The sequence below is a fragment of the Numenius arquata genome, chromosome 1 (assembly GCF_964106895.1).
Source record: "Numenius arquata chromosome 1, bNumArq3.hap1.1, whole genome shotgun sequence".
In the NCBI taxonomy this organism is placed as follows: domain Eukaryota; kingdom Metazoa; phylum Chordata; class Aves; order Charadriiformes; family Scolopacidae; genus Numenius; species Numenius arquata.
This window is the reverse complement of record NC_133576.1, coordinates 141,208,340-141,229,316: the sequence shown is the minus strand read 5'-3', so window position 1 is coordinate 141,229,316 and position 20,977 is coordinate 141,208,340. Positions and strand designations below refer to the sequence as shown.

At 60.9% G+C, this 20,977-nt stretch overlaps 6 protein-coding genes and 1 pseudogene across 6 annotated transcripts; 3 read left to right on the top strand and 4 right to left on the bottom strand.

The window, feature by feature from the left end:
• Positions 1 to 46: 46 nt before the first annotated feature.
• Positions 47 to 1,158, bottom strand: LOC141466524 (erythroblast NAD(P)(+)--arginine ADP-ribosyltransferase-like). Its single transcript, XM_074150497.1, has 2 exons — positions 375 to 1,158; positions 47 to 171 (listed from the first exon to the last, which is right to left on the bottom strand). Exons 1-2 carry the CDS (start codon positions 1,156 to 1,158, stop codon positions 47 to 49), a joined length of 909 nt encoding a protein of 302 aa, XP_074006598.1.
• A 596-nt stretch (positions 1,159 to 1,754) lies between these two features.
• On the top strand, positions 1,755 to 4,502 carry LOC141466518 (interleukin-18-binding protein-like). The gene is made up of 5 exons (XM_074150483.1): positions 1,755 to 1,806; positions 3,446 to 3,514; positions 3,711 to 3,776; positions 4,061 to 4,190; positions 4,310 to 4,502. Exons 1-5 carry the CDS (start codon positions 1,755 to 1,757, stop codon positions 4,500 to 4,502), a joined length of 510 nt encoding a protein of 169 aa, XP_074006584.1.
• A 1,732-nt stretch (positions 4,503 to 6,234) lies between these two features.
• LOC141469661 (erythroblast NAD(P)(+)--arginine ADP-ribosyltransferase-like) lies at positions 6,235 to 7,476 on the bottom strand (annotated as a pseudogene).
• Positions 7,477 to 8,012: 536 nt separating this feature from the next.
• Positions 8,013 to 11,195, top strand: LOC141466507 (interleukin-18-binding protein-like). The gene is made up of 5 exons (XM_074150470.1): positions 8,013 to 8,130; positions 10,140 to 10,223; positions 10,422 to 10,469; positions 10,754 to 10,883; positions 11,003 to 11,195. The coding sequence occupies exons 1-5, from the start codon at positions 8,013 to 8,015 to the stop codon at positions 11,193 to 11,195; spliced, it is 573 nt and encodes a 190-aa protein (XP_074006571.1).
• A 1,805-nt stretch (positions 11,196 to 13,000) lies between these two features.
• LOC141466498 (erythroblast NAD(P)(+)--arginine ADP-ribosyltransferase-like) lies at positions 13,001 to 14,053 on the bottom strand. Its single transcript, XM_074150459.1, has 2 exons — positions 13,282 to 14,053; positions 13,001 to 13,119 (listed from the first exon to the last, which is right to left on the bottom strand). The coding sequence occupies exons 1-2, from the start codon at positions 14,051 to 14,053 to the stop codon at positions 13,001 to 13,003; spliced, it is 891 nt and encodes a 296-aa protein (XP_074006560.1).
• Positions 14,054 to 14,589: 536 nt separating this feature from the next.
• LOC141466488 (interleukin-18-binding protein-like) lies at positions 14,590 to 17,772 on the top strand. The gene is made up of 5 exons (XM_074150447.1): positions 14,590 to 14,707; positions 16,716 to 16,784; positions 16,981 to 17,046; positions 17,331 to 17,460; positions 17,580 to 17,772. The coding sequence occupies exons 1-5, from the start codon at positions 14,590 to 14,592 to the stop codon at positions 17,770 to 17,772; spliced, it is 576 nt and encodes a 191-aa protein (XP_074006548.1).
• Positions 17,773 to 19,491: 1,719 nt separating this feature from the next.
• On the bottom strand, positions 19,492 to 20,612 carry LOC141466479 (erythroblast NAD(P)(+)--arginine ADP-ribosyltransferase-like). The gene is made up of 2 exons (XM_074150435.1): positions 19,835 to 20,612; positions 19,492 to 19,694 (listed from the first exon to the last, which is right to left on the bottom strand). The coding sequence occupies exons 1-2, from the start codon at positions 20,610 to 20,612 to the stop codon at positions 19,492 to 19,494; spliced, it is 981 nt and encodes a 326-aa protein (XP_074006536.1).
• Positions 20,613 to 20,977: the final 365 nt, after the last annotated feature.

Sequence of the window (20,977 nt, the reverse complement as noted above, 5' to 3'; positions counted from 1 at the left end):
CTGCCAGGAGCAGGGAGATCCCCCACGATGGTCCTGCCTGGGGAGGTCAGAGATTGGGGGAGGTGAGTGTCAGACAGGGGGGGCTCATCCGGGCATCACCTTCCCCATTGGCAGCGGGGGCTCCAGACTCACCTGCGTTGAAGTCGCACGGCTGGTCCTGGCATCGCTTCCCTGCAAAAGAGACCAACAGACCCAGGGGATGGAGGGACCATCACAAGGGATGGAGGGACCAACCCAGGGAACGGTGGGACCATTTCGGGGGACGGAGGGACCAACCCAGGGGATGGAGGGAACATTTTGGGGGATGGGGGGAAGACCCCAGGGAATGGAGAGACCATTTCGGGGGATAGAGGGACAGTCACAGGGGATGTCACCTTTCACCCATTCGCAGTTGTAGTTGCTGAATGTGTCCTTGGACTGGAGTTGGATGTAGGTTCTCTTCCCATGTTTGGTGATGTTGATGACCACAAATCTCTCGTAGGGCGGGATGAGGACCTCGTCCTCGTCATGGTAGAAGGAGAAGTTCTTGATGGGGACACCATAGCAGGTATACACTGAGAAGAAGGTGTCCTGGCCGTAGCTCTCAGCAACCGACTTCAAGAAGGAGGAGAAGGTGAATTGACCAAAGCGGATGAGATCTTGGGGCCGGGCGGTGAAGTGGATGCCCTGGACGCCCCGATAGACCTGGTAGCACTTTGGCCGGGCGTTCCGCAGGATTCTCAGAGCCTGGGTCAGGAGGAAATGCAGCGTCTTGAAGTGAAATTTGTACAGATATTCATTGCAGGAGCGCCCGGCTTCATGTACAGCCGCATTGAAGGTCTGGTATAAGCTTCCAGGCAGGGTGTATGCCATGAGGGCCACTGCATGCTCTGCCCGCATCCCCGGTGGCTTGGGGACATTACCCGCTTTCTTCTGCCATTTGGCAGTGGCATGGGTCCAGTAGTCGGCATAGACTCTGTTGTTGGTGAACTCGGTGTGGTTGAGCTCCCTCAGCTCCTCCTCCATCACGTGGCTGCAGCCCTGGTACTGGTCATCGAAGGAGGTGGGGGCCATGTCCAGCCTCATCTCCTTGATGGGCCCCAGGTCCTGCCATTGCAGGGGGTAGCCGACGGCCAGGGCCCCGGCCAGCAGCACCAATCCCAGCACCAGGTACTCCATGGACATGGACCTGTTGGAAAGGGTCCATTGGAAGGCCATGGAGATGCTCCAATGGCTGGAGCCCCTCTGCTCTGAGAACGGGGAAGGTTGTGACACGGGTGACACAGAGGTTTTTACAGTGCTGGCAGTGGGGGCATCCATCCCTCCCCGCTCCACAGGCACTGCTTGGAGGACTCACCGTGGGGATGTGTGGGGGGAAGCACCCTGTTCCCCGCATGGCTACAGCCTGCTATTCCCTGCATGGCTGCAGCCCCCTCATGTTCCCACACAATTTCTCGGGACCCTTGGGCAAACCTTGGTTACCCACCTTCCAGGAAGTAGCTGAAATCCCTGGAATCTGCTGTGAATTCCCCAGGAACCGTGTGTGACGCCCGCAGTGGGGTTTGCAGAGCTCTCCTTTGATGGACAAACCCTCCTGATGCTCAAAGCTCCGACGTTTCACCCCCAGACCCGTCCCGGAGGGTTCTCTGCTGCCGCTTCTCGCCCTGGGATGGAGGAGCTTCCCTGCAGCCGCTGCCCCGTCTGGGTCTAACCCTGTCCCAGGGTGAGCCAGGCACCCTCGGGGAAGGGTTTGTGTCTCAGCGGTGGCCGGCGCGATGGTCACAGCCCTCGTGGTCCGTCCCACTGCCCCGGGAGCCTCCTTCTTCTGTGCGTGGAAGGTGCTGGACCTTCTCAGAAAGGGCTGGGGTTGTGCAAGGGGGATGGTTCACTGTGGTAAGATAGGGATAAGAGTGTCTTCACCATCAGGTGATAAAATGCAGATAAGAGTATCTCCACAAACTTAACTGAAGTTAACTGAAATTGCAGGAGGGAGATAACCAACAAATAGGAGAAATAACGGAAACTGCAAAAGTCAGACACTTTGAAAAAACACAAAAGTTACACTTTTTAGCAATAGTCAGATTGAGAAGTGTGTACCTTCCAAGTCCCTCAGCAGTTCCCCTTTAGAATCCCCTTTAGTTTCCCCTCCTTATCCCCTTTAGAATCTTAGAATCATAGAATTGTCTGGGTTGGAACAGACCTTTGAGATCATGGAGTCCAACCATCAACCTAACTCTGATCAAACTCATCACTAAACTGTGTCTCTAAGCACTAGGTCAACCCATCTTCTGAATCCCTCCAGGGATGGTGCCTCAACCACTTCCCTGGGCAGCCCATTCCAATGTGCCATAACCCTTTCCATGTAAACATTTTTCCTAATATCCAACCTGAACCTCCCCTGGGTCAACTTGAGGCTGTTTCCTCTTGTCCCATGGCCTGTTCCTTGGGAGAAGAGACCGATCCCCCCTGCCTACACCCTCCTTTCAGGGAGTTGGAGAGAGCGAGAAGGTCTCCCCTCAGCCTCCTTTTCTCCAGGCTGAACGTCCCCAGCTCCCTCAGCCACTCCTCACAAGACTTGTGCTCCAGACCCTTCACCAGCTCCGTTGCCCTTCTCTGGACACTCTCCAGCCCCTCAAGGTCTTTTTTTGTGGTGAGGGGCCCAAAACTGGACACAGCCCTCAAAGTGGGGCCTCACCAGAGCCCAGTACAGGGGGATGATCACCTCCCGAGTCCTACTCACCACGCTGTTCCTGACACAGGCCAGGATGCTCTTGGCCTTCTTGGCCACCTGGGCACACTGCTGGCTCATGTTCAGCCAACAGTCCACCAACACCCCCAGGTCCTTTTCTGTGGGGGAGCTCCAGCCACTCTGCCGCCAGGCTGGAGCATCCATGGGCTTGGTGTGACCCAAGTGCAGGACCCGGCACTTGGCCTTGTTGAACCTCATCCCATTGGCCTCAGCCCATCCACCCAGCCTGTCCAGATCCTTCTGCAGAGTCTTTCTACCCCCCAGAAGGTCAACACTCCCACCCAACTTGGTGTCATCTGCAAACTGAGTGAGGGTGCACTCGATCCCCTCGTCCAGGTCATTGATGAAGATGTTAAAGGTACTCAACCCCCTTTGCAGGACTCCTCTGTCTCCTTTGTGAATATCGACCACCAGCAACAGGATTTTCTGCAGAGGATGATGCCTCGCGGGGGCCATTCCAGGGCTCGGGGTTGCCGGACTGGGGAGGTTCTGGGGGGGCACAGTCAGTCCCCGCCTCGGGGCATGCTAAGGGGAACTGTCCTTGGCTCAGCGGATGCTGGGGGCAGGCAGATGTTGGGGGCATGGTGGGGTGAGGGAGTGCTGGTGGGGGATGCTGGGGTGGATTCTGGGAGGGGAGATGTTGGGGGCAACCATCCCAGGCTCAGGGGGTGCATCCATCCTGGTGTGTCCGGTGCTGAGCCCCAATTCTCCCCACAGGGACCCCTGGTCCTCCTGCCCAGCTCCTCCTGCCCCTGCTCTGCTGGGCCCTGACCTCCCCCTGCACGGGTAAGTGGGGGCAGCCGGAGGGGAGAAGGACTAGATCCAAGCTCTGTGTAACCCCACAAGGGGCCTGTGGGGGGTGGTGGGGATGAGCTGTGGCCTCATCCCCTCTTCAGGACCCTGCCTGCCTGCCCACCCTGGAGCTGTGGGGTCTCAGGGGGCAGCTCTTGTCCCCCCCTCCTCAACCCACTCTGCTCCCCACCTGCCATGGCCCTGCACCCCCCCAGCATCACCAACCTGCGGATTAGTGCTGAGTCCCCCCGCCCGGGTGAGTGACCCCCCAAGGCCATGGCAGGGATGGCGTGGGGATGGAGGGGGGGGGCTACAGTGAGACCCCCAGCTGGGAGGAGGCACGGGGGGGTAAGGTCCTGCCCCAGCCCCATCAGACACACGAGGTGCATCCACCACCTGAGGACGCAGCTGAGATTTTTTGGGTGCTGGTGAGGTGGGGGATGTTCCCCTTTGGGGGGAAGGTGGCTGTGCCTGTGGCAGGCTGGCCGGGGGGGGCAACAGGGACCCTTGCAGCCCCTCTGAGTCCTCTGTCCCCTCCAGGTGAGAAGGTGAGGGTCTCGTGCAAGGCGGTGAGCATCCGCCCCGAGCTCACGCTGCTCTACTGGCTGAGGAACGGCTCCTTCCTGGAGAAGCTGTACCCGGATGGGGCCACGCACGAAGGGATGGTGCTGTGAGTACGGGGTCGGGGGGTCTGGAGGGGAACACAGGGCTCTGGGGCTCACAGCGTGTCCCCCAGCCCGAGGGAGGGGTCTTGGAGCCGGTGCTGATGTGTCCCGTCTGGGTGCGCAGAGAGGAGCCGCGGGGCTCGGGGGTGACCCTGCGACGCGACCTGCACTTGGACTCCTTTGGCTCCCAGCACCTTCACACCAACTTCACCTGCGTGCTCCTCAGCCCCCTCGGCGTGGCCACCAGGGACCTGCGGTGGCTGCTCCCGGCACCGGCCCCGGAACAGACCCAGACCGAGAGCTGGGGACTGGGCTGAGAGCGGGGAGCAACTGGTGATGGGTGAGCGCCCCGTGGTGCGGGTCCCCTGCACCGCTGCCTGGGGACGGGACACCTCCGTGGAGGGCTGTCTGGTGCACCGGGGGGTCCACACAGCCCCTCGCCTGCTGACCCCGCTCTGCCTGGGGCTCCCAGTGCCCCGAGCTGGGAGGCGATGGCTGGGCCATCCCTGGGACCTGCCCACAGCCAAATGTGGGAGCCCAGGGTTTATTAAAGCGCATCAAGGCTGCCCAGTGTCACCCCCGGTGTCCTGGGAAAGGGGCTTCCCGTGGGCGCAGGGGGCAGTCGTGGGGTGGGGAGGGAGGGAGAGATGAAATCCAACCAGGGCAAATGCAAGGTCTTGCCCTGGGGGAGGAATAACCCTGGAGACCAGAACAGATTGGAGGGGACCCACAAGCTTGTGGGGACCCACAAGCCACTGACGTGTCCTGGTGGCCAAGAAGGCCAACTGTTTCCTGAGAGTCATCAAGAAGAGCATGGCCAGCAGGTGGAGGGAGGTCATCCTGCCCCTCTGCTCTGCACTGAGGAGGCCACAGCTGGAGCACTGGGACCAGTTCTGGGCTCCCCAGTTCCAGAAGGACAGGGAACTGCTGGAGAGAGTCCAGCAGAAGCTCTGAGGATGATGAGGGACTGGAGCATTTCTCTGCTGAGGAAAGGCTGAGGGACCTGGGGCTGTTCAGCTGGAGAAGAGCAGACTGAGAGGGGACCTCATGGATGCTGAGCAAGAGCTAAAGGGTGGCGGGCAAGAGGATTGGGCCGGAGGATCCATCCCTGACCCCCTCCCTGCCCCGGTGAGGGGCTGGAGAGCCACGGTCCTGCCCCAGGGATGCCCAGCCCCACGGCTGCGCCCTGCCCTGGAGGAGGAGCGGGAGGAGGGTGGGGAGCCCTGGGGCGCGGGGACCCCCGGGGAGCTGGACCCATTGCATCCCCCTCTGCACCAGGGAGGGGTCAGGGTTGTCCTTGGCACAGCTCCCCTGACCCCCACGTGCTGCTCCATGGGGCAGCCCCAACACCCCGTCTTGTGCTGGCAAGACCATTTTCTTGGGAATTGGGGCTGGGGTGGCTGGTGCCAGCCCCCTCCCTTCTCCCCTGAGTTCTGAGGGGGCTGTGACCCCCAGGGGCGGCCAAAGGAGAGGCAGGGGCCAGACCCTGGCAGGAAACACCTCCCCCCAAGATCCCTTGAGCAGGATCTGGGGCACAGGTACCACTCTGTGGGATGCTCTGGATGTGGGAGGAGTGGGAATGTAGGGAGGGGGCTGCAGCCCCCCACGAGCTGCCCCCAGCCCAGGGAGGCTCAGGGAACTCCTCCAGACACCCCCATTGCACAGCGAGTCTTTATTCTTCTTGGAGCCCAAGGGAAGGTAGCAGAGGAGCTGCTGGGGGGGACATCCCCAAAACCAGCCCTACTGCAACCCCACCAGAGACCCACGGCCACCCCCATCCCTGGGTGGGTCACCCCACCCTCAGCTACATCCAAAAGCCCCATCTGCAGCTCTGCCAAATTTCCCTGACGGTGTTCCTGGGGCTGGGGTCTCATCCCAGGACAGGTGGCACCGTGGCAGGGCTTCAGCTGGGCGTGGGGGCTGCAGCAGGGCTATCCCCATGCCCCCAGCCCCAAATGCTCTCTCCTCTAGTCCCGCCATCCCTGTGACGCTGGTGGCTTCCATCCCGGACCCCTCTCCGTGGTGCGGTGGCATCGGTTGCATTGGGGCTCAGGGTCTCCCCGCGGCTGCCAGGTCCGTGGCTGCCAGGATCAGGGAGGTCCCCGACGATGCTCCTGCCTGGGGGAGGTCAGAGATTAGGGGGGTGATGGGCAGCGAGGGGGGGCCCGGCCAGGGGTCACCCTCCCCGTTGGCAGCGGGGGCTCCAGGCTCACCTGCGTTGAAGTCGCACGGCTGGTCCTGGCATCGCTTCCCTGCAAAAGAGACCAACAGATGCAGGGAATGGAGGGACCATTTTGAGGGATGGAGGGACCAACCCAGGGGATGGAGGGACCATCACAAGGGATGGAGGGACCAACCCAGGGAACGGTGGGACCATTTCGGGGGATGGAGGGACCAACCCAGGGGATGGAGGGACCAACCCAGGGAACGGTGGGACCATTTCAGGGGATGGAGGGACCAACCCAGGGGATGGAGGGACCATCACGGGGGAATGGAAAGACCGTCACAGCGGATGTCACCTTTCACCCATTCGCAGTTGTATTTGCTGTATGTGCCCTTGGAGCGGAGCTGGATGTAGGTTCTCTTCCCATGTTTGGTGATGTTGGTCACCACAAATCTCTCGTAGGGTGGGATGAGGACCTCCTCCTCGTTGGGGTAGTAGGAGAAGCGCTTGATGGGGACACCATAGCAGGTATACACTGAGAACAAGGTGTCCTGGCCAAACTTCTTGGCTTTCGCCTTCAAGAAGGTGCTGGAGGCAAATTGGCCGAAGCGGACAAGATCATGGGGCTTGGCCATGAAGTGGATGCCCTGGATGCCCCGATAGACCTGGTAGCACTTTGGCTGGGCATTCCGCAGGATTTTCAGGGCCTGGGTCAGGAGGAAATGCAGCGTCTTGAAGTAAAATTTGTACAGGTATTGATTGCGGGAGCGCCCAGCCTCGCGCACGGCCGCGTTGAAGGTCTGGTACAAGCTTCCCGGCAGGGTGTATGCCATGAGGGCCACTGCATGCTCTGCCCGCATCCCCGGTGGCTTGTGGACATTACCCGCTCTCTTCTGCCATTCAGCAGTGGCATGGGGCCAGTACTTGGCATAAACGCTGTTTTTTTTAAGTTCCATGTGGTGGAGCTTCCCCAGCTCCTTATCCATTTTGGGGCTGCAGCCCTGGTACTGGTCATCGAAGGAGGTGGGGGCCATGTCCATCTTCTTGGAGGGCCCCAGGTCCTGCAGGGGGTTGCTGGTGGCCAGGGTCCCGGCCAGCAGCACCAATCCCAGCACCAGATGCTCCATGGACATGGACCTGTTGGAAAGGGTCCATTGGAGGGCCATGGAGATACTCCAATGGCTGGAGCCCTTCTGCTCTGAGGACGGGGAAGGTTGTTGCACGGAGCCATTGACAGCGCTGGCAGTGGGAGCATCCGTCCCTCCCCGTTCCCCAGGCACTGCTTGGAGGACTCACAGTGGGGGTGTGTGAGGGGAGCACCCTGTTCCTCATACGGCAGCAGCCCCCTCATGTTCCCCCAGGATTTCTCGGGGCCCTTGGGCAAACCCTGGTTACCCACCTGCCGGGAGGGAGACGAAATCCCTGGAATCTGAGACGCCCGCAGTGGGGTTTGCAGAGCTCTCCTGTGATGGACAAACCCTCCCGCTGCTCAAAGCCCCGACGTTTCACCCCCAGACCCGTCCCGGAGGGTTCTCTGCTGCCGCTTCTCACCCTGGGATGGAGGAGCTTCCCTGCAGCCGCTGCCCCGTCTGGGTCTAACCCTGCCCCGGGGTGAGCCGGGCACCCTCGGGGAAGGGTTTGTGTCTCAGCGGTGGCCGGCGCGATGGTCACAGCCCTCGTGGTCCGTCCCACCCCCCTGGGAGCCCCCTCCCTCTGTGCCTGGAAGATGCTGGACCTTCTCAGAAAGGGCTGGGGTTGTGCAAGGGGGATGGTTCACTGTGGTAAGATAGGGATAAGAGTGTCTTCACCATCAGGTGATAAAATGCAGATAAGAGTATCTCCACAAACTTAACTGAAGTTAACTGAAATTGCTGGAGGGAGATAACCAACAAATAGGGGAAATAACCAAACCTGCAAAAGTCAGACAATTGAAAAACCGCAAAAGTTACACTTTTTAGTAATAGTCAGATTGAGAAGTGTGTACCTTCCAAGTCCCTCAGCCAATGGGGAAAGGAAGAGGGGTACATGCGGCCAGAGAATTAGGATAAAGTGGAGGCTGCATCCTCCGGCAAATGGAGAGACCCCCAGGGGAATGCCCCACTGGACTCTCCCTTTATTCCAATAAAGTCTTTAGAATCATAGAATTGCCTGGGTTGGAACGGACCTTTAAGATCATGGAGTCCAACCATCAACCTAACTCTGATCAAACCCATCACTAAACTGTGTCTCTAAGCGCTAGGTCAACCCATCTTCTGAATCCCTCCAGGGATGGTGCCTCAACCACTTCCCTGGGCAGCCCATTCCAACATGCAATAACCCTTTTCATGTAAACATTCTTCCTAATATATCATCATAGAATAACTGAGTGGGGCTGATCCATCTTTTTCTATAATCATAGAATCATAACATCATAGAATGGTTAGAGTTGGAAGGGACCTTAAAGATCATCGAGTTCCAACCGCCCTGCCATGGGCAGGGACACCTCCACGAGACCAGGTTGCTCAAAGCCCCATCCAGCCTGGCCTTAAACACTTCCAGGGATGGGGCATCCACAACTTCCCTGGGCAACCTGTTCCAGTGCTTCACCACCCTCACAGGAAAGAACTTCCTCCTAATATCTCATCTAAATCTCCCCTCTTCCAATTTAAAACCATTACCCCTTGTCCTGTCACTCCATCTCCTGACAAAGAGTCCTTCTCGGGCTCTCCAACCTGAACCTCCCCTGGGTCAACATGAGGCTGTTTCCTCTTGTCCCATGGCCTGTTCCTTGGGAGAAGAGACCGACCCCCCCCTGGCTACACCCTCCTTTCAGAGAGTTGTGGAGAGCGAGAAGGTCTCCCCTCAGCCTCCTTTTCTCCAGGCTGAACGTCCCCAGCTCCCTCAGCCACTCCTCACAAGACTTGTGCTCCAGACCCCTCACCAGCTCCGTTACCCTTCTCTGGACACTCTCCAGCCCCTCAAGGTCTTTTTTGTGGTGAGGGGCCCAAAACTGGACACAGCCCTCAAAGTGGGGCCTCACCAGAGCCCAGTACAGGGGGACGATCACCTCCCGAGTCCTACTCACCACGCTGTTCCTGACACAGGCCAGGATGCTGGTGGCCTTCTTGGCCACCTGGGCACACTGCTGGCTCATGTTCAGCCAACAGTCCACCAACACCCCCAGGTCCTTTTATGTGGGGGAGCTCCAGCCACTCCGCCGCCAGGCTGGAGCATCCATGGGCTTGGTGTGACCCAAGTGCAGGACCCGGCCCTTGGCCTTGTTGAACCTCATCCCATTGGCCTCAGCCCACCCATCCAGCCTGTCCAGATCCCTCTGCAAAGCCTTCCTACCCTCCAGCAGGTCGACACTCCCACCCAACTTGGTGTCATCTGCAAACTGAGTGAGGGTGCACTCGATCCCCTCGTCCAGGTCATTGATGAAGATGTTAAAGGTACTCAACCCCCTTTGCAGGACTCCTCTGTCTCCTTTGTGAATATCGACCACCAGCAACGGGATTTTCTGCAGAGGATGATGCCTCGCGTTGGCCATTCCAGGGCTCGGGGTTGCCGGACTGGGGAGGTTCTGGGGGGGCACAGTCAGTCCCCGCCTCGGGGCATGCTAAGGGGAACTGTCCTTGGCTCAGCGGATGCTGGGGGCAGGCAGATGTTGGGGGCATGGTGGGGTGAGGGAGTGCTGGTGGGGGATGCTGGGGTGGATTCTGGGAGGGGAGATGCTGGGGGGAACCATCCCAGGCTCAGGGGGTGCATCCATCCTGGTGTGTCCGGTGCTGAGCCCCAATTCTCCCCACAGGGACCCCTGGTCCTCCTGCCCAGCTCCTCCTGCCCCTGCTCTGCTGGGCCCTGACCTCCCCCTCCACGGGTAAGTGGGGGCAGCTGGAGGGGGGAAGGACTAGATCCAAGCTCTGTGTACCCCAACAAGTGGCCTGTGGGGGGTGGTGGGGATGAGCTGTGGCCTCATCCCCTCTTCAGGACCCTGCCTGCCTGCCCACCCTGGAGCTGTGGGGTCTCAGGGGGCAGCACTTGTCCCCCCCTCCTCAACCCACTCTGCTCCCCACCTGCCATGGCCCTGCATCCCCCAGCATCACCAACCTGCGGATGCCTGCTGAGCCCCCCCGCCTGGGTGAGTGACCCCCCAAGGCCATGGCAGGGATGGCGTGGGGATGGAGGGGGGTATTACAGTGAGACATCCAGCTGGGGGGAGGCACGGGGGGGTAAGGTCCTGCACCAGCCCCATCAGACACACGAGGTGCATCCTCCACCTGAGGACGCAGCTGAGATTTTTTGGATGCTGGTGAGGTGGGGGATGTTCCCCTTTGGGGGGAGGGTGCCTGTGCCTGTGGCAGGCTGGCCCGGGAGGAGCAGCAGGGACCCTCACAGCCCCTCTGAGTCCTGTGTCCCCTCCAGGTGAGAAGGTGAGAGTCTCCTGCGAGGCGGTGAGCGTCCTCCCCGAGCTCACGCTGCTCTACTGGCTGGGGAACGGCTCCTTCCTGGAGAAGCTGTACCCGGATGGGGCTATGTACGAGGGGATGGTGCTGTGAGTACGGGGTCGGGGGGTCTGGAGGGGAACACAGGGCTCTGGGGCTCACAGCGTGTCCCCCAGCCCGAGGGAGGGGTCTTGGAGCCGGTGCTGATGTGTCCCGTCTGGGTGCGCAGAGAGGAGCCGCGGGGCTCGGGGGTGACCCTGCGACGCGACCTGCACTTGGACTCCTTTGGCTCCCAGCACCTTCACACCAACTTCACCTGCGTGCTCCTCAGCCCCCTCGGCGTGGCCACCAGGGACCTGCGGTGGCTGCTCCCGGCACCAGCCCCAGCACCGACCCCGACCAAGAGCTGGGGACTGGGCTGAGAGCGGGGAGCAACTGGTGATGGGTGAGCGCCCCGTGGTGCGGGTCCCCTGCACCGCTGCCTGGGGACGGGACACCTCCGTGGAGGGCTGTCTGGTGCACCGGGGGGTCCACACAGCCCCTCGTCTGCTGACCCCGCTCTGCCTGGGGCTCCCGGCGCCCCGAGCTGGGAGGCGATGGCTGGGCCAGCCCTGGGAGCCGCCCACAGCCAAATGTGGGAGCCCAGGGTTTATTAAAGCGCATCAAGGCTGCCCAGTGTCACCCCCGGTGTCCTGGAAAAGGGGCTTCCCGTGGGCGCAGGGGGCAGTCGTGGGGCGGGGAGGGAGGGAGAGATGAAATCCAACCAGGGCAAATGCAAGGTCTTGCCCTGGGGGAGGAATAACCCTGGAGACCAGAACAGATTGGAGGGGACCCACAAGCCACTGACGTGTCCTGGTGGCCAAGAAGGCCAACTGTTTCCTGAGAGTCATCAAGAAGAGCATGGCCAGCAGGTGGAGGGAGGTCATCCTGCCCCTCTGCTCTGCACTGGGGAGGTCACAGTTTCACAGCTGGAGCACTGGGGCCAGTTCTGGATCCCCACAGTTCCAGAAGGACATGGAACTGCTGGAGAGAGCCCAGCAGAGGCTGCGAGGATGCTGAGGGACTGGAGCATCTCTCTGCTGAGGAAAGGCTGAGGGACCTGGGGCTGTTCAGCTGGAGAAGAGCAGACTGAGAGGGGACCTCATGGATGCTGAGCAAGAGCTAAAGGGTGGCAGGCAAGAGGATTGGGCCGGAGGATCCATCCCTGACCCCCTCCCTGCCCCGGTGAGGGGCTGGAGAGCCACGTTTCTGCCCCAGGGATGCCCAGCCCCACGGCTGCGCCGTGCCCTGGAGGAGGAGCGGGAGGAGGGTGGGGAGCCCTGGGGTGCGGGGACCCCCGGGGAGCTGGACCCATTGCATCCCCCTCTGCACCAGGGGGGGTCAGGGTTGTGCTTGGCACGGCTCCCCTGACCCCCACGTGCTGCTCCATGGGGCAGCCCCAACACCCCGTCTTGTGCTGGCAAGACCATTTTCTTGGGAATTGGGGCTGGGGTGGCTGGTGCCAGCCCCCTCCCTTCTCCCCTGAGTTCTGAGGGGGCTGTGACCCCCAGGGGCGGCCACAGGAGAGGCAGGGGCCAGACCCTGGCAGGAAACACTTCCCCCCCAGATCCCTTGAGCAGGATCTGGGGCACAGGTACCACTCTGTGGGATGCTCTGGATGTGGGAGTGGGAATGTGGGGAGGGGGCTGCAGCCCCGCACGAGCTGCCCCCAGCCCAGGGAGGCTCAGGGAACTCCTCCAGACACCCCCATTGCACAGCGAGTCTTTATTCTTCTTGGAGCCCAAGGGAAGGTAGCAGAGGAGCTGCTGGGGGGGACATCCCCAAAACCAGCCCTACTGTAACCCCACCAGAGACCCACGGCCACCCCCATCCCTGGGTGGGTCACCCCACCCTCAGCTGCATCCAAAAGCCCCATCTGCAGCTCTGCCAAATTTCCCCGACGGTGTTCCTGGGGCTGGGGTCTCATCCCAGGACAGGTGGCACCGTGGCAGGGATTCAGCTGGGCGTGGGGGCTGCAGCAGGGCTATCCCCATGCCCCCAGCCCCAAATGCTCTCTCCTCCAGTCCCGCCATCCCTGTGACGCTGGTGGCTTCCATCCCAGACCCCTCTCCATGGTGTGGTGGCATTGGTGGCATTGGGGCTCAGGGTCTCCCCGCGACTGCCAGGTCCGTGGCTGCCAGGATCAGGGAGGTCCCCGACGATGGTCCTGCCTGGGGGAGGTCAGAGATTAGGGGGAGGTGATGGGCAGCGAGGGGGGGCCTGGCCAGGGGTCACGCTCCCCGTTGGCAGCGGGGGCTCCAGGCTCACCTGCGTTGAAGTCGCACGGCTGGTCCTGGCATCGCTTCCCTGCAAAAGAGACCAACAGATGCAGGGAATGGAGGGACCATTTTGAGGGATGGAGGGACCAACCCAGGGGATGGTGGGACCATCACAAGGGATGGAGGGACCAACCCAGGGGATGGAGGGACCATCACAGGGGAATGGAAGGACCGTCACAGAGGATGTCACCTTTCACCCATTCGCAGTTATATTTGCTGTATGTGCCCTTGGAGCGGAGCTGGATGTAGGTTCTCTTCCCATAGTAGGTGATGTTGGTCACCACAAATCTCTCGTAGGGTGGGATGAGGACCTCCTCCTCGTTGGGGTAGTAGGAGAAGTGCCTGATGGGGACACCATAGCAGGTATACACTGAGAAGAAGGTGTCCTGGCCGAACTGCGCGGCTTTCGCCTTCAAGAAGGTACTGGAGGCAAATTGGCCGAAGCGGACAAGATCATGGGGCTTGGCCGTGAAGTGGATGCCCTGGATGCCCCGATAGACATTGTAGCAGTATGGCTGGGCATTCCGCAGGATTTTCAGGGCCTGGGTCAGGAGGAAATGCAGCGTCTTGAAGTAAAATTTGTACAGGTATTGATTGCGGGAGCGCCCAGCCTCGCGCACGGCCACGTTGAAGGTCTGGTACAAGCTTCCCGGCAGGGTGTATGCCATGAGGGCCACTGCATGCTCTGCCCTCATCCCCGGTGGCTTGGGCACATAACCCGCCCTCTTCTGCCATTCGGCAGTGGCATGGGGCCAGTACTTGGCATAAACGCTGTTTTTTTTAAGTTCCATGTGGTGGAGCTTCCCCAGCTCCTTATCCATTTTGGGGCTGCAGCCCTGGTACTGGTCATCGAAGGAGGTGGGGGCCATGTCCATCTTCTTGGAGGGCCCCAGGTCCTGCAGGGGGTTGCTGGTGGCCAGGGTCCCGGCCAGCAGCACCAATCCCAGCACCAGATGCTCCATGGACATGGACCTGTTGGAAAGGGTCCATTGGAGGGCCATGGAGATACTCCAATGGCTGGAGCCCTTCTGCTCTGAGGACGGGGAAGGTTGTTGCACGGAGCCATTGACAGCGCTGGCAGTGGGAGCATCCGTCCCTCCCCGTTCCCCAGGCACTGCTTGGAGGACTCACAGTGGGGGTGTGTGAGGGGAGCACCCTGTTCCTCATACGGCAGCAGCCCCCTCATGTTCCCCCAGGATTTCTCGGGGCCCTTGGGCAAACCCTGGTTACCCACCTGCCGGGAGGGAGACGAAATCCCTGGAATCTGAGACGCCCGCAGTGGGGTTTGCAGAGCTCTCCTGGGATGGACAAACCCTCCCGCCGCTCAAAGCCCCGACGTTTCACCCCCACCCCCGTCCCGGAGGGTTCTCTGCTGCCGCTTCTCACCCTGGGATGGAGGAGCTTCCCTGCAGCCGCTGCCCCGTCTGGGTCTAACCCTGCCCCGGGGTGAGCCGGGCACCCTCGGGGAAGGGTTTGTGTCTCAGCGGTGGCCGGCGCGATGGTCACAGCCCTCGTGGTCCGTCCCACCCCCCTGGGAGCCCCCTCCCTCTGTGCCTGGAAGATGCTGGACCTTCTCAGAAAGGGCTGGGGTTGTGCAAGGGGGATGGTTCACTGTGGTAAGATAGGGATAAGAGTGTCTTCACCATCCGGTGATAAAATGCAGATAAGAGTATCTCCACAAACTTAACTGAAGTTAACTGAAATTGCCGGAGGGAGATAACCAACAAATAGGGGAAATAACCAAACCTGCAAAAGTCAGACAATTGAAAAACCGCAAAAGTTACACTTTTTAGTAATAGTCAGATTGAGAAGTGTGTACCTTCCAAGTCCCTCAGCCAATGGGGAAAGGAAGAGGGGTACATGCGGCCGGAGAGTTAGGATAAAGTGGAGGCTGCATCCTCCGGCAAATGGAGAGACCCCCAGGGGAATGCCCCACTGGACTCTCCCTTTATTCCAATAAAGTCTTTAGAATCATAGAATTGCCTGGGTTGGAACGGACCTTTAAGATCATGGAGTCCAACCATCAACCTAACTCTGATCAAACCCATCACTAAACTGTGTCTCTAAGCGCTAGGTCAACCCATCTTCTGAATCCCTCCAGGGATGGTGCCTCAACCACTTCCCTGGGCAGCCCATTCCAACATGCAATAACCCTTTTCATGTAAACATTCTTCCTAATATATCATCATAGAATAACTGAGTGGGGCTGATCCATCTTTTTCTATAATCATAGAATCATAACATCATAGAATGGCTAGAGTTGGAAGGGACCTTAAAGATCATCGAGTTCCAACCGCCCTGCCATGGGCAGGGACACCTCCACGAGACCAGGTTGCTCAAAGCCCCATCCAGCCTGGCCTTAAGCACTTCCAGGGATGGGGCATCCACAACTTCCCTGGGCAACCTGTTCCAGTGCTTCACCACCCTCACAGGAAAGAACTTCCTCCTAATATCTCATCTAAATCTCCCCTCTTCCAATTTAAAACCATTACCCCTTGTCCTGTCACTCCATCTCCTGACAAAGAGTCCTTCTCGGGCTCTCCAACCTGAACCTCCCCTGGGTCAACATGAGGCTGTTTCCTCTTGTCCCATGGCCTGTTCCTTGGGAGAAGAGACCGATCCCCCCTGCCTACACCCTCCTTTCAGAGAGTTGGAGAGAGCGAGAAGGTCTCCCCTCAGCCTCCTTTTCTCCAGGCTGAACGTCCCCAGCTCCCTCAGCCACTCCTCACAAGACTTGTGCTCCAGACCCCTCACCAGCTCCGTTACCCTTCTCTGGACACTCTCCAGCCCCTCAAGGTCTTTTTTGTGGTGAGGGGCCCAAAACTGGACACAGCCCTCAAAGTGGGGCCTCACCAGAGCCCAGTACAGGGGGACGATCACCTCCCGAGTCCTACTCACCACGCTGTTCCTGACACAGGCCAGGATGCTGGTGGCCTTCTTGGCCACCTGGGCACACTGCTGGCTCATGTTCAGCCAACAGTCCACCAACACCCCCAGGTCCTTTTCTGTGGGGGAGCTCCAGCCACTCCGCCGCCAGGCTGGAGCATCCATGGGCTTGGTGTGACCCAAGTGCAGGACCCGGCCCTTGGCCTTGTTGAACCTCATCCCATTGGCCTCAGCCCACCCATCCAGCCTGTCCAGATCCCTCTGCAAAGCCTTCCTACCCTCCAGCAGGTCGACACTCCCACCCAACTTGGTGTCATCTGCAAACTGAGTGAGGGTGCACTCGATCCCCTCATCCAGGTCATTGATGAAGATGTTAAAGAGACCCAACCCCCTTTGCAGGACTCCTCTGTCTCCTTTGTGAATATCGACCACCAGCAACGGGATTTTCTGCAGAGGATGATGCCTCGCGTTGGCCATTCCAGGGCTCGGGGTTGCCGGACTGGGGAGGTTCTGGGGGGGCTCAGTCAGTCCCCGCCTCGGGGCATGCTAAGGGGAACTGTCCTTGGCTCAGCGGATGCTGGGGGCAGGCAGATGTTGGGGGCATGGTGGGGTGAGGGAGTGCTGGTGGGGGATGCTGGGGTGGATTCTGGGAGGGGAGATGCTGGGGGGAACCATCCCAGGCTCAGGGGGTGCATCCATCCTGGTGTGTCCGGTGCTGAGCCCCAATTCTCCCCACAGGGACCCCTGGTCCTCCTGCCCAGCTCCTCCTGCCCCTGCTCTGCTGGGCCCTGACCTCCCCCTCCACGGGTAAGTGGGGGCAGCTGGAGGGGGGAAGGACTAGATCCAAGCTCTGTGTACCCCAACAAGTGGCCTGTGGGGGGTGGTGGGGATGAGCTGTGGCCTCATCCCCTCTTCAGGACCCTGCCTGCCTGCCCACCCTGGAGCTGTGGGGTCTCAGGGGGCAGCACTTGTCCCCCCCTCCTCAACCCACTCTGCTCCCCACCTGCCATGGCCCTGCACCCCCCCAGCATCACCAACCTGCAGATGCCTGCTGAGCCCCCCCGCCTGGGTGAGTGACCCCCCAAGGCCATGGCAGGGATGGCGTGGGGATGGAGGGGGGTATTACAGTGAGACATCCAGCTGGGGGGAGGCACGGGGGGGTAAGGTCCTGCACCAGCCCCATCAGACACACGAGGTGCATCCTCCACCTGAGGACGCAGCTGAGATTTTTTGGATGCTGGTGAGGTGGGGGATGTTCCCCTTTGGGGGGAGGGTGTCTGTGCCTGTGGCAGGCTGGCCCGGGAGGAGCAGCAGGGACCCTCACAGCCCCTCTGAGTCCTGTGTCCCCTCCAGGTGAGAAGGTGAGAGTCTCCTGCGAGGCGGTGAGCGTCCTCCCCGAGCTCACGCTGCTCTACTGGCTGGGGAACGGCTCCTTCCTGGAGAAGCTGTACCCGGATGGGGCTATGTACGAGGGGATGGTGCTGTGAGTACGGGGTCGGGGGGTCTGGAGGGGAACACAGGGCTCTGGGGCTCACAGCGTGTCCCCCAGCCCGAGGGAGGGGTCTTGGAGCCGGTGCTGATGTGTCCCGTCTGGGTGCGCAGAGAGGAGCCGCGGGGCTCGGGGGTGACCCTGCGACGCGACCTGCACTTGGACTCCTTTGGCTCCCAGCACCTTCACACCAACTTCACCTGCGTGCTCCTCAGCCCCCTCGGCGTGGCCACCAGGGACCTGCGGTGGCTGCTCCCGGCACCAGCCCCAGCACCGACCCCGACCAAGAGCTGGGGACTGGGCTGAGAGCGGGGAGCAACTGGTGATGGGTGAGCGCCCCGTGGTGCGGGTCCCCTGCACCGCTGCCTGGGGACGGGACACCTCCGTGGAGGGCTGTCTGGTGCACCGGGGGGTCCACACAGCCCCTCGTCTGCTGACCCCGCTCTGCCTGGGGCTCCCGGCGCCCCGAGCTGGGAGGCGATGGCTGGGCCAGCCCTGGGAGCCGCCCACAGCCAAATGTGGGAGCCCAGGGTTTATTAAAGCGCATCAAGGCTGCCCAGTGTCACCCCCGGTGTCCTGGAAAAGGGGCTTCCCGTGGGCGCAGGGGGCAGTCGTGGGGCGGGGAGGGAGGGAGAGATGAAATCCAACCAGGGCAAATGCAAGGTCTTGCCCTGGGGGAGGAATAACCCTGGAGACCAGAACAGATTGGAGGGGACCCACAAGCCACTGACGTGTCCTGGTGGCCAAGAAGGCCAACTGTTTCCTGAGAGTCATCAAGAAGAGCATGGCCAGCAGGTGGAGGGAGGTCATCCTGCCCCTCTGCTCTGCACTGGGGAGGTCACAGTTTCACAGCTGGAGCACTGGGGCCAGTTCTGGATCCCCACAGTTCCAGAAGGACATGGAACTGCTGGAGAGAGCCCAGCAGAGGCTGCGAGGATGCTGAGGGACTGGAGCATCTCTCTGCTGAGGAAAGGCTGAGGGACCTGGGGCTGTTCAGCTGGAGAAGAGCAGACTGAGAGGGGACCTCATGGATGCTGAGCAAGAGCTAAAGGGTGGCAGGCAAGAGGATTGGGCCGGAGGATCCATCCCTGACCCCCTCCCTGCCCCGGTGAGGGGCTGGAGAGCCACGTTTCTGCCCCAGGGATGCCCAGCCCCACGGCTGCGCCGTGCCCTGGAGGAGGAGCGGGAGGAGGGTGGGGAGCCCTGGGGTGCGGGGACCCCCGGGGAGCTGGACCCATTGCATCCCCCTCTGCACCAGGGGGGGTCAGGGTTGTGCTTGGCACGGCTCCCCTGACCCCCACGTGCTGCTCCATGGGGCAGCCCCAACACCCCGTCTTGTGCTGGCAAGACCATTTTCTTGGGAATTGGGGCTGGGGTGGCTGGTGCCAGCCCCCTCCCTTCTCCCCTGAGTTCTGAGGGGGCTGTGACCCCCAGGGGCGGCCACAGGAGAGGCAGGGGCCAGACCCTGGCAGGAAACACTTCCCCCCCAGATCCCTTGAGCAGGATCTGGGGCACAGGTACCACTCTGTGGGATGCTCTGGATGTGGGAGTGGGAATGTGGGGAGGGGGCTGCAGCCCCGCACGAGCTGCCCCCAGCCCAGGGAGGCTCAGGGAACTCCTCCAGACACCCCCATTGCACAGCGAGTCTTTATTCTTCTTGGAGCCCAAGGGAAGGTAGCAGAGGAGCTGCTGGGGGGGACATCCCCAAAACCAGCCCTACTGTAACCCCACCAGAGACCCACGGCCACCCCCATCCCTGGGTGGGTCACCCCACCCTCAGCTGCATCCAAAAGCCCCATCTGCAGCTCTGCCAAATTTCCCCGACGGTGTTCCTGGGGCTGGGGTCTCATCCCAGGACAGGTGGCACCGTGGCAGGGCTTCAGCTGGGCATGGGGGCTGCAGCAGGGCTATCCCCATGCCCCCAGCCCCAAATGCTCTCTCCTCCAGTCCCGCCATCCCTGTGACGCTGGTGGCTTCCATCCCAGACCCCTCTCCGTGGTGTGGTGGCATCGGTGGCATTGGGGCTCAGGGTCTCCCCGCGACTGCCAGGTCCGTGGCTGCCAGGATCAGGGAGGTCCCCGATGATGGTCCTGCCTGGGGGGGGTCAGAGATTAGGTGGGTGATGGGCAGCGAGGGGGGGCCTGGCCAGGGGTCACGCTCCCTGTTGGCAGCGGGGACTCCAGGCTCACCTGCGTTGAAGCCACACAGCTGGTCCTGGCATCGCTTCCCTGCAAAAGAGACCAACAGACCCAGGGAATGGAGGGACCATTTTGAGGGATGGAGGGACCAACCCAGGGGATGGAGGGACCATCACAAGGGATAGAGGGACCAACCCAGGGGATGGAGGGACCATCACAGGGGATGTCACCTTTCACCCATTCGCAGTTGTATTTGCTGTATGTGCCCTTGGCACGGAGCTGGATGTGGGTAGTCTTCCCATGCTTGGTGATGTTGGTGACCTCGAATCTCTCGTAGGGTGGGATGAGGACCTCATTCACCTTTGGAAAGAAGGAAAAGTTCTTGATGGGGAAGCCATGGCAGGTATACACTGAGAAGAAGGTGTCCTGGCCGAACTTCTTGGCTGTCTCCTTCCAGAAGGAGGTGGAGGCAAATTGGCCGAAGCGGACGAGATCATGGGGCTTGGCCGTGAAGTGGATGTTTCGGTTGCCCCGATAGACATTGTAGCACTTTGGCTGGGCATTCCGCAGGATTTTCAGGGCCTGGGTCAGGAGGAAATGCAGCGTCTTGAAGTGAAATTTGTACAGATATTGATTGCGGGAGCGCCCGGCCTTGCGCACGGCTGCGTTGAAGGTCTGGTACAAGCTTCCATTTCGGGTGTACGCCAGTAGGGCCATCGCATGCTCTGCCCGCATCCCCGGTGGCTTGTGGACATGACCACCCTTCTTCTGCCATTCGGCAGCAGCTAGGGGCCAGTACTTGGCATAAATGCTGTTTTTTTTGAGTTCCATGTGGTGGAGCTTCCCCAGCTCCTTATCCATTTTGGGGCTGCAGCCCTGGTACTGGTCATCGAAGGAGGTGGGGGCCATGTCCAGCCTGATCTTCTTGATGGGCCCCAGGTCCTGCAGGGGGTTGCTGGTGGCCAGGGTTCCGGCCAGCAGCACCAATCCCAGCACCAGGTGCTCCATGGACATGGACCTGTTGGAAAGGGTCCATTGAAGGGCCATGGAGATACTCCAATGGCTGGAGCCCCTCTGCTCTGAGGACAGGAAAGGTTGTTGCACGGAGCCATTGACAGCGCTGGCCGTGGGGGCATCCATCCCTCCCCACTCCCGAGGCACTGCTTGGAGGACTCACAGTGGAGATGTGGGGGGGGGAAGCCCCCTGTTCCCCGCATGGCTACAGCCCCCTCATGTTCCCCCAGGATTTCTCGGGGCCCTTGGGCAAACCCTGGTTACCCACCTGCCGGGAGGGAGCCAAAATCCCTGGAATCTGCTGTGAATTCCCCAGGAACCGTGTGTGACACCCGCAGTGGGGTTTGCAGAGCTCTCCT

Coding starts and splice junctions, on each gene's coding strand:
- LOC141466507 (XM_074150470.1), top strand. CDS start 8,013: ATGGTCACAGCCCTCGTGGTCCGTCCCACCCCCCTGGGAGCCCCCTCC. Junction 10,470..10,753: donor TGCTGAGCCCCCCCGCCTGG/GTGAGTGACCCC, acceptor TGTCCCCTCCAG/GTGAGAAGGTGAGAGTCTCC. Junction 10,884..11,002: donor ATGTACGAGGGGATGGTGCT/GTGAGTACGGGG, acceptor CTGGGTGCGCAG/AGAGGAGCCGCGGGGCTCGG.
- LOC141466524 (XM_074150497.1), bottom strand. CDS start 1,158: ATGGAGTACCTGGTGCTGGGATTGGTGCTGCTGGCCGGGGCCCTGGCC. Junction 172..374: donor CAACTGCGAATGGGTGAAAG/GTGACATCCCCT, acceptor TCTCTTTTGCAG/GGAAGCGATGCCAGGACCAG.
- LOC141466518 (XM_074150483.1), top strand. CDS start 1,755: ATGGTCACAGCCCTCGTGGTCCGTCCCACTGCCCCGGGAGCCTCCTTC. Junction 1,807..3,445: donor CCCGGGAGCCTCCTTCTTCT/GTGCGTGGAAGG, acceptor TTCTCCCCACAG/GGACCCCTGGTCCTCCTGCC. Junction 4,191..4,309: donor ACGCACGAAGGGATGGTGCT/GTGAGTACGGGG, acceptor CTGGGTGCGCAG/AGAGGAGCCGCGGGGCTCGG.
- LOC141466488 (XM_074150447.1), top strand. CDS start 14,590: ATGGTCACAGCCCTCGTGGTCCGTCCCACCCCCCTGGGAGCCCCCTCC. Junction 14,708..16,715: donor AAGGGGGATGGTTCACTGTG/GTAAGATAGGGA, acceptor TTCTCCCCACAG/GGACCCCTGGTCCTCCTGCC. Junction 16,785..16,980: donor CCTGACCTCCCCCTCCACGG/GTAAGTGGGGGC, acceptor TCTGCTCCCCAC/CTGCCATGGCCCTGCACCCC.
- LOC141466498 (XM_074150459.1), bottom strand. CDS start 14,053: ATGGAGCATCTGGTGCTGGGATTGGTGCTGCTGGCCGGGACCCTGGCC. Junction 13,120..13,281: donor TAACTGCGAATGGGTGAAAG/GTGACATCCTCT, acceptor TCTCTTTTGCAG/GGAAGCGATGCCAGGACCAG.
- LOC141466479 (XM_074150435.1), bottom strand. CDS start 20,612: ATGGAGCACCTGGTGCTGGGATTGGTGCTGCTGGCCGGAACCCTGGCC. Junction 19,695..19,834: donor CAACTGCGAATGGGTGAAAG/GTGACATCCCCT, acceptor TCTCTTTTGCAG/GGAAGCGATGCCAGGACCAG.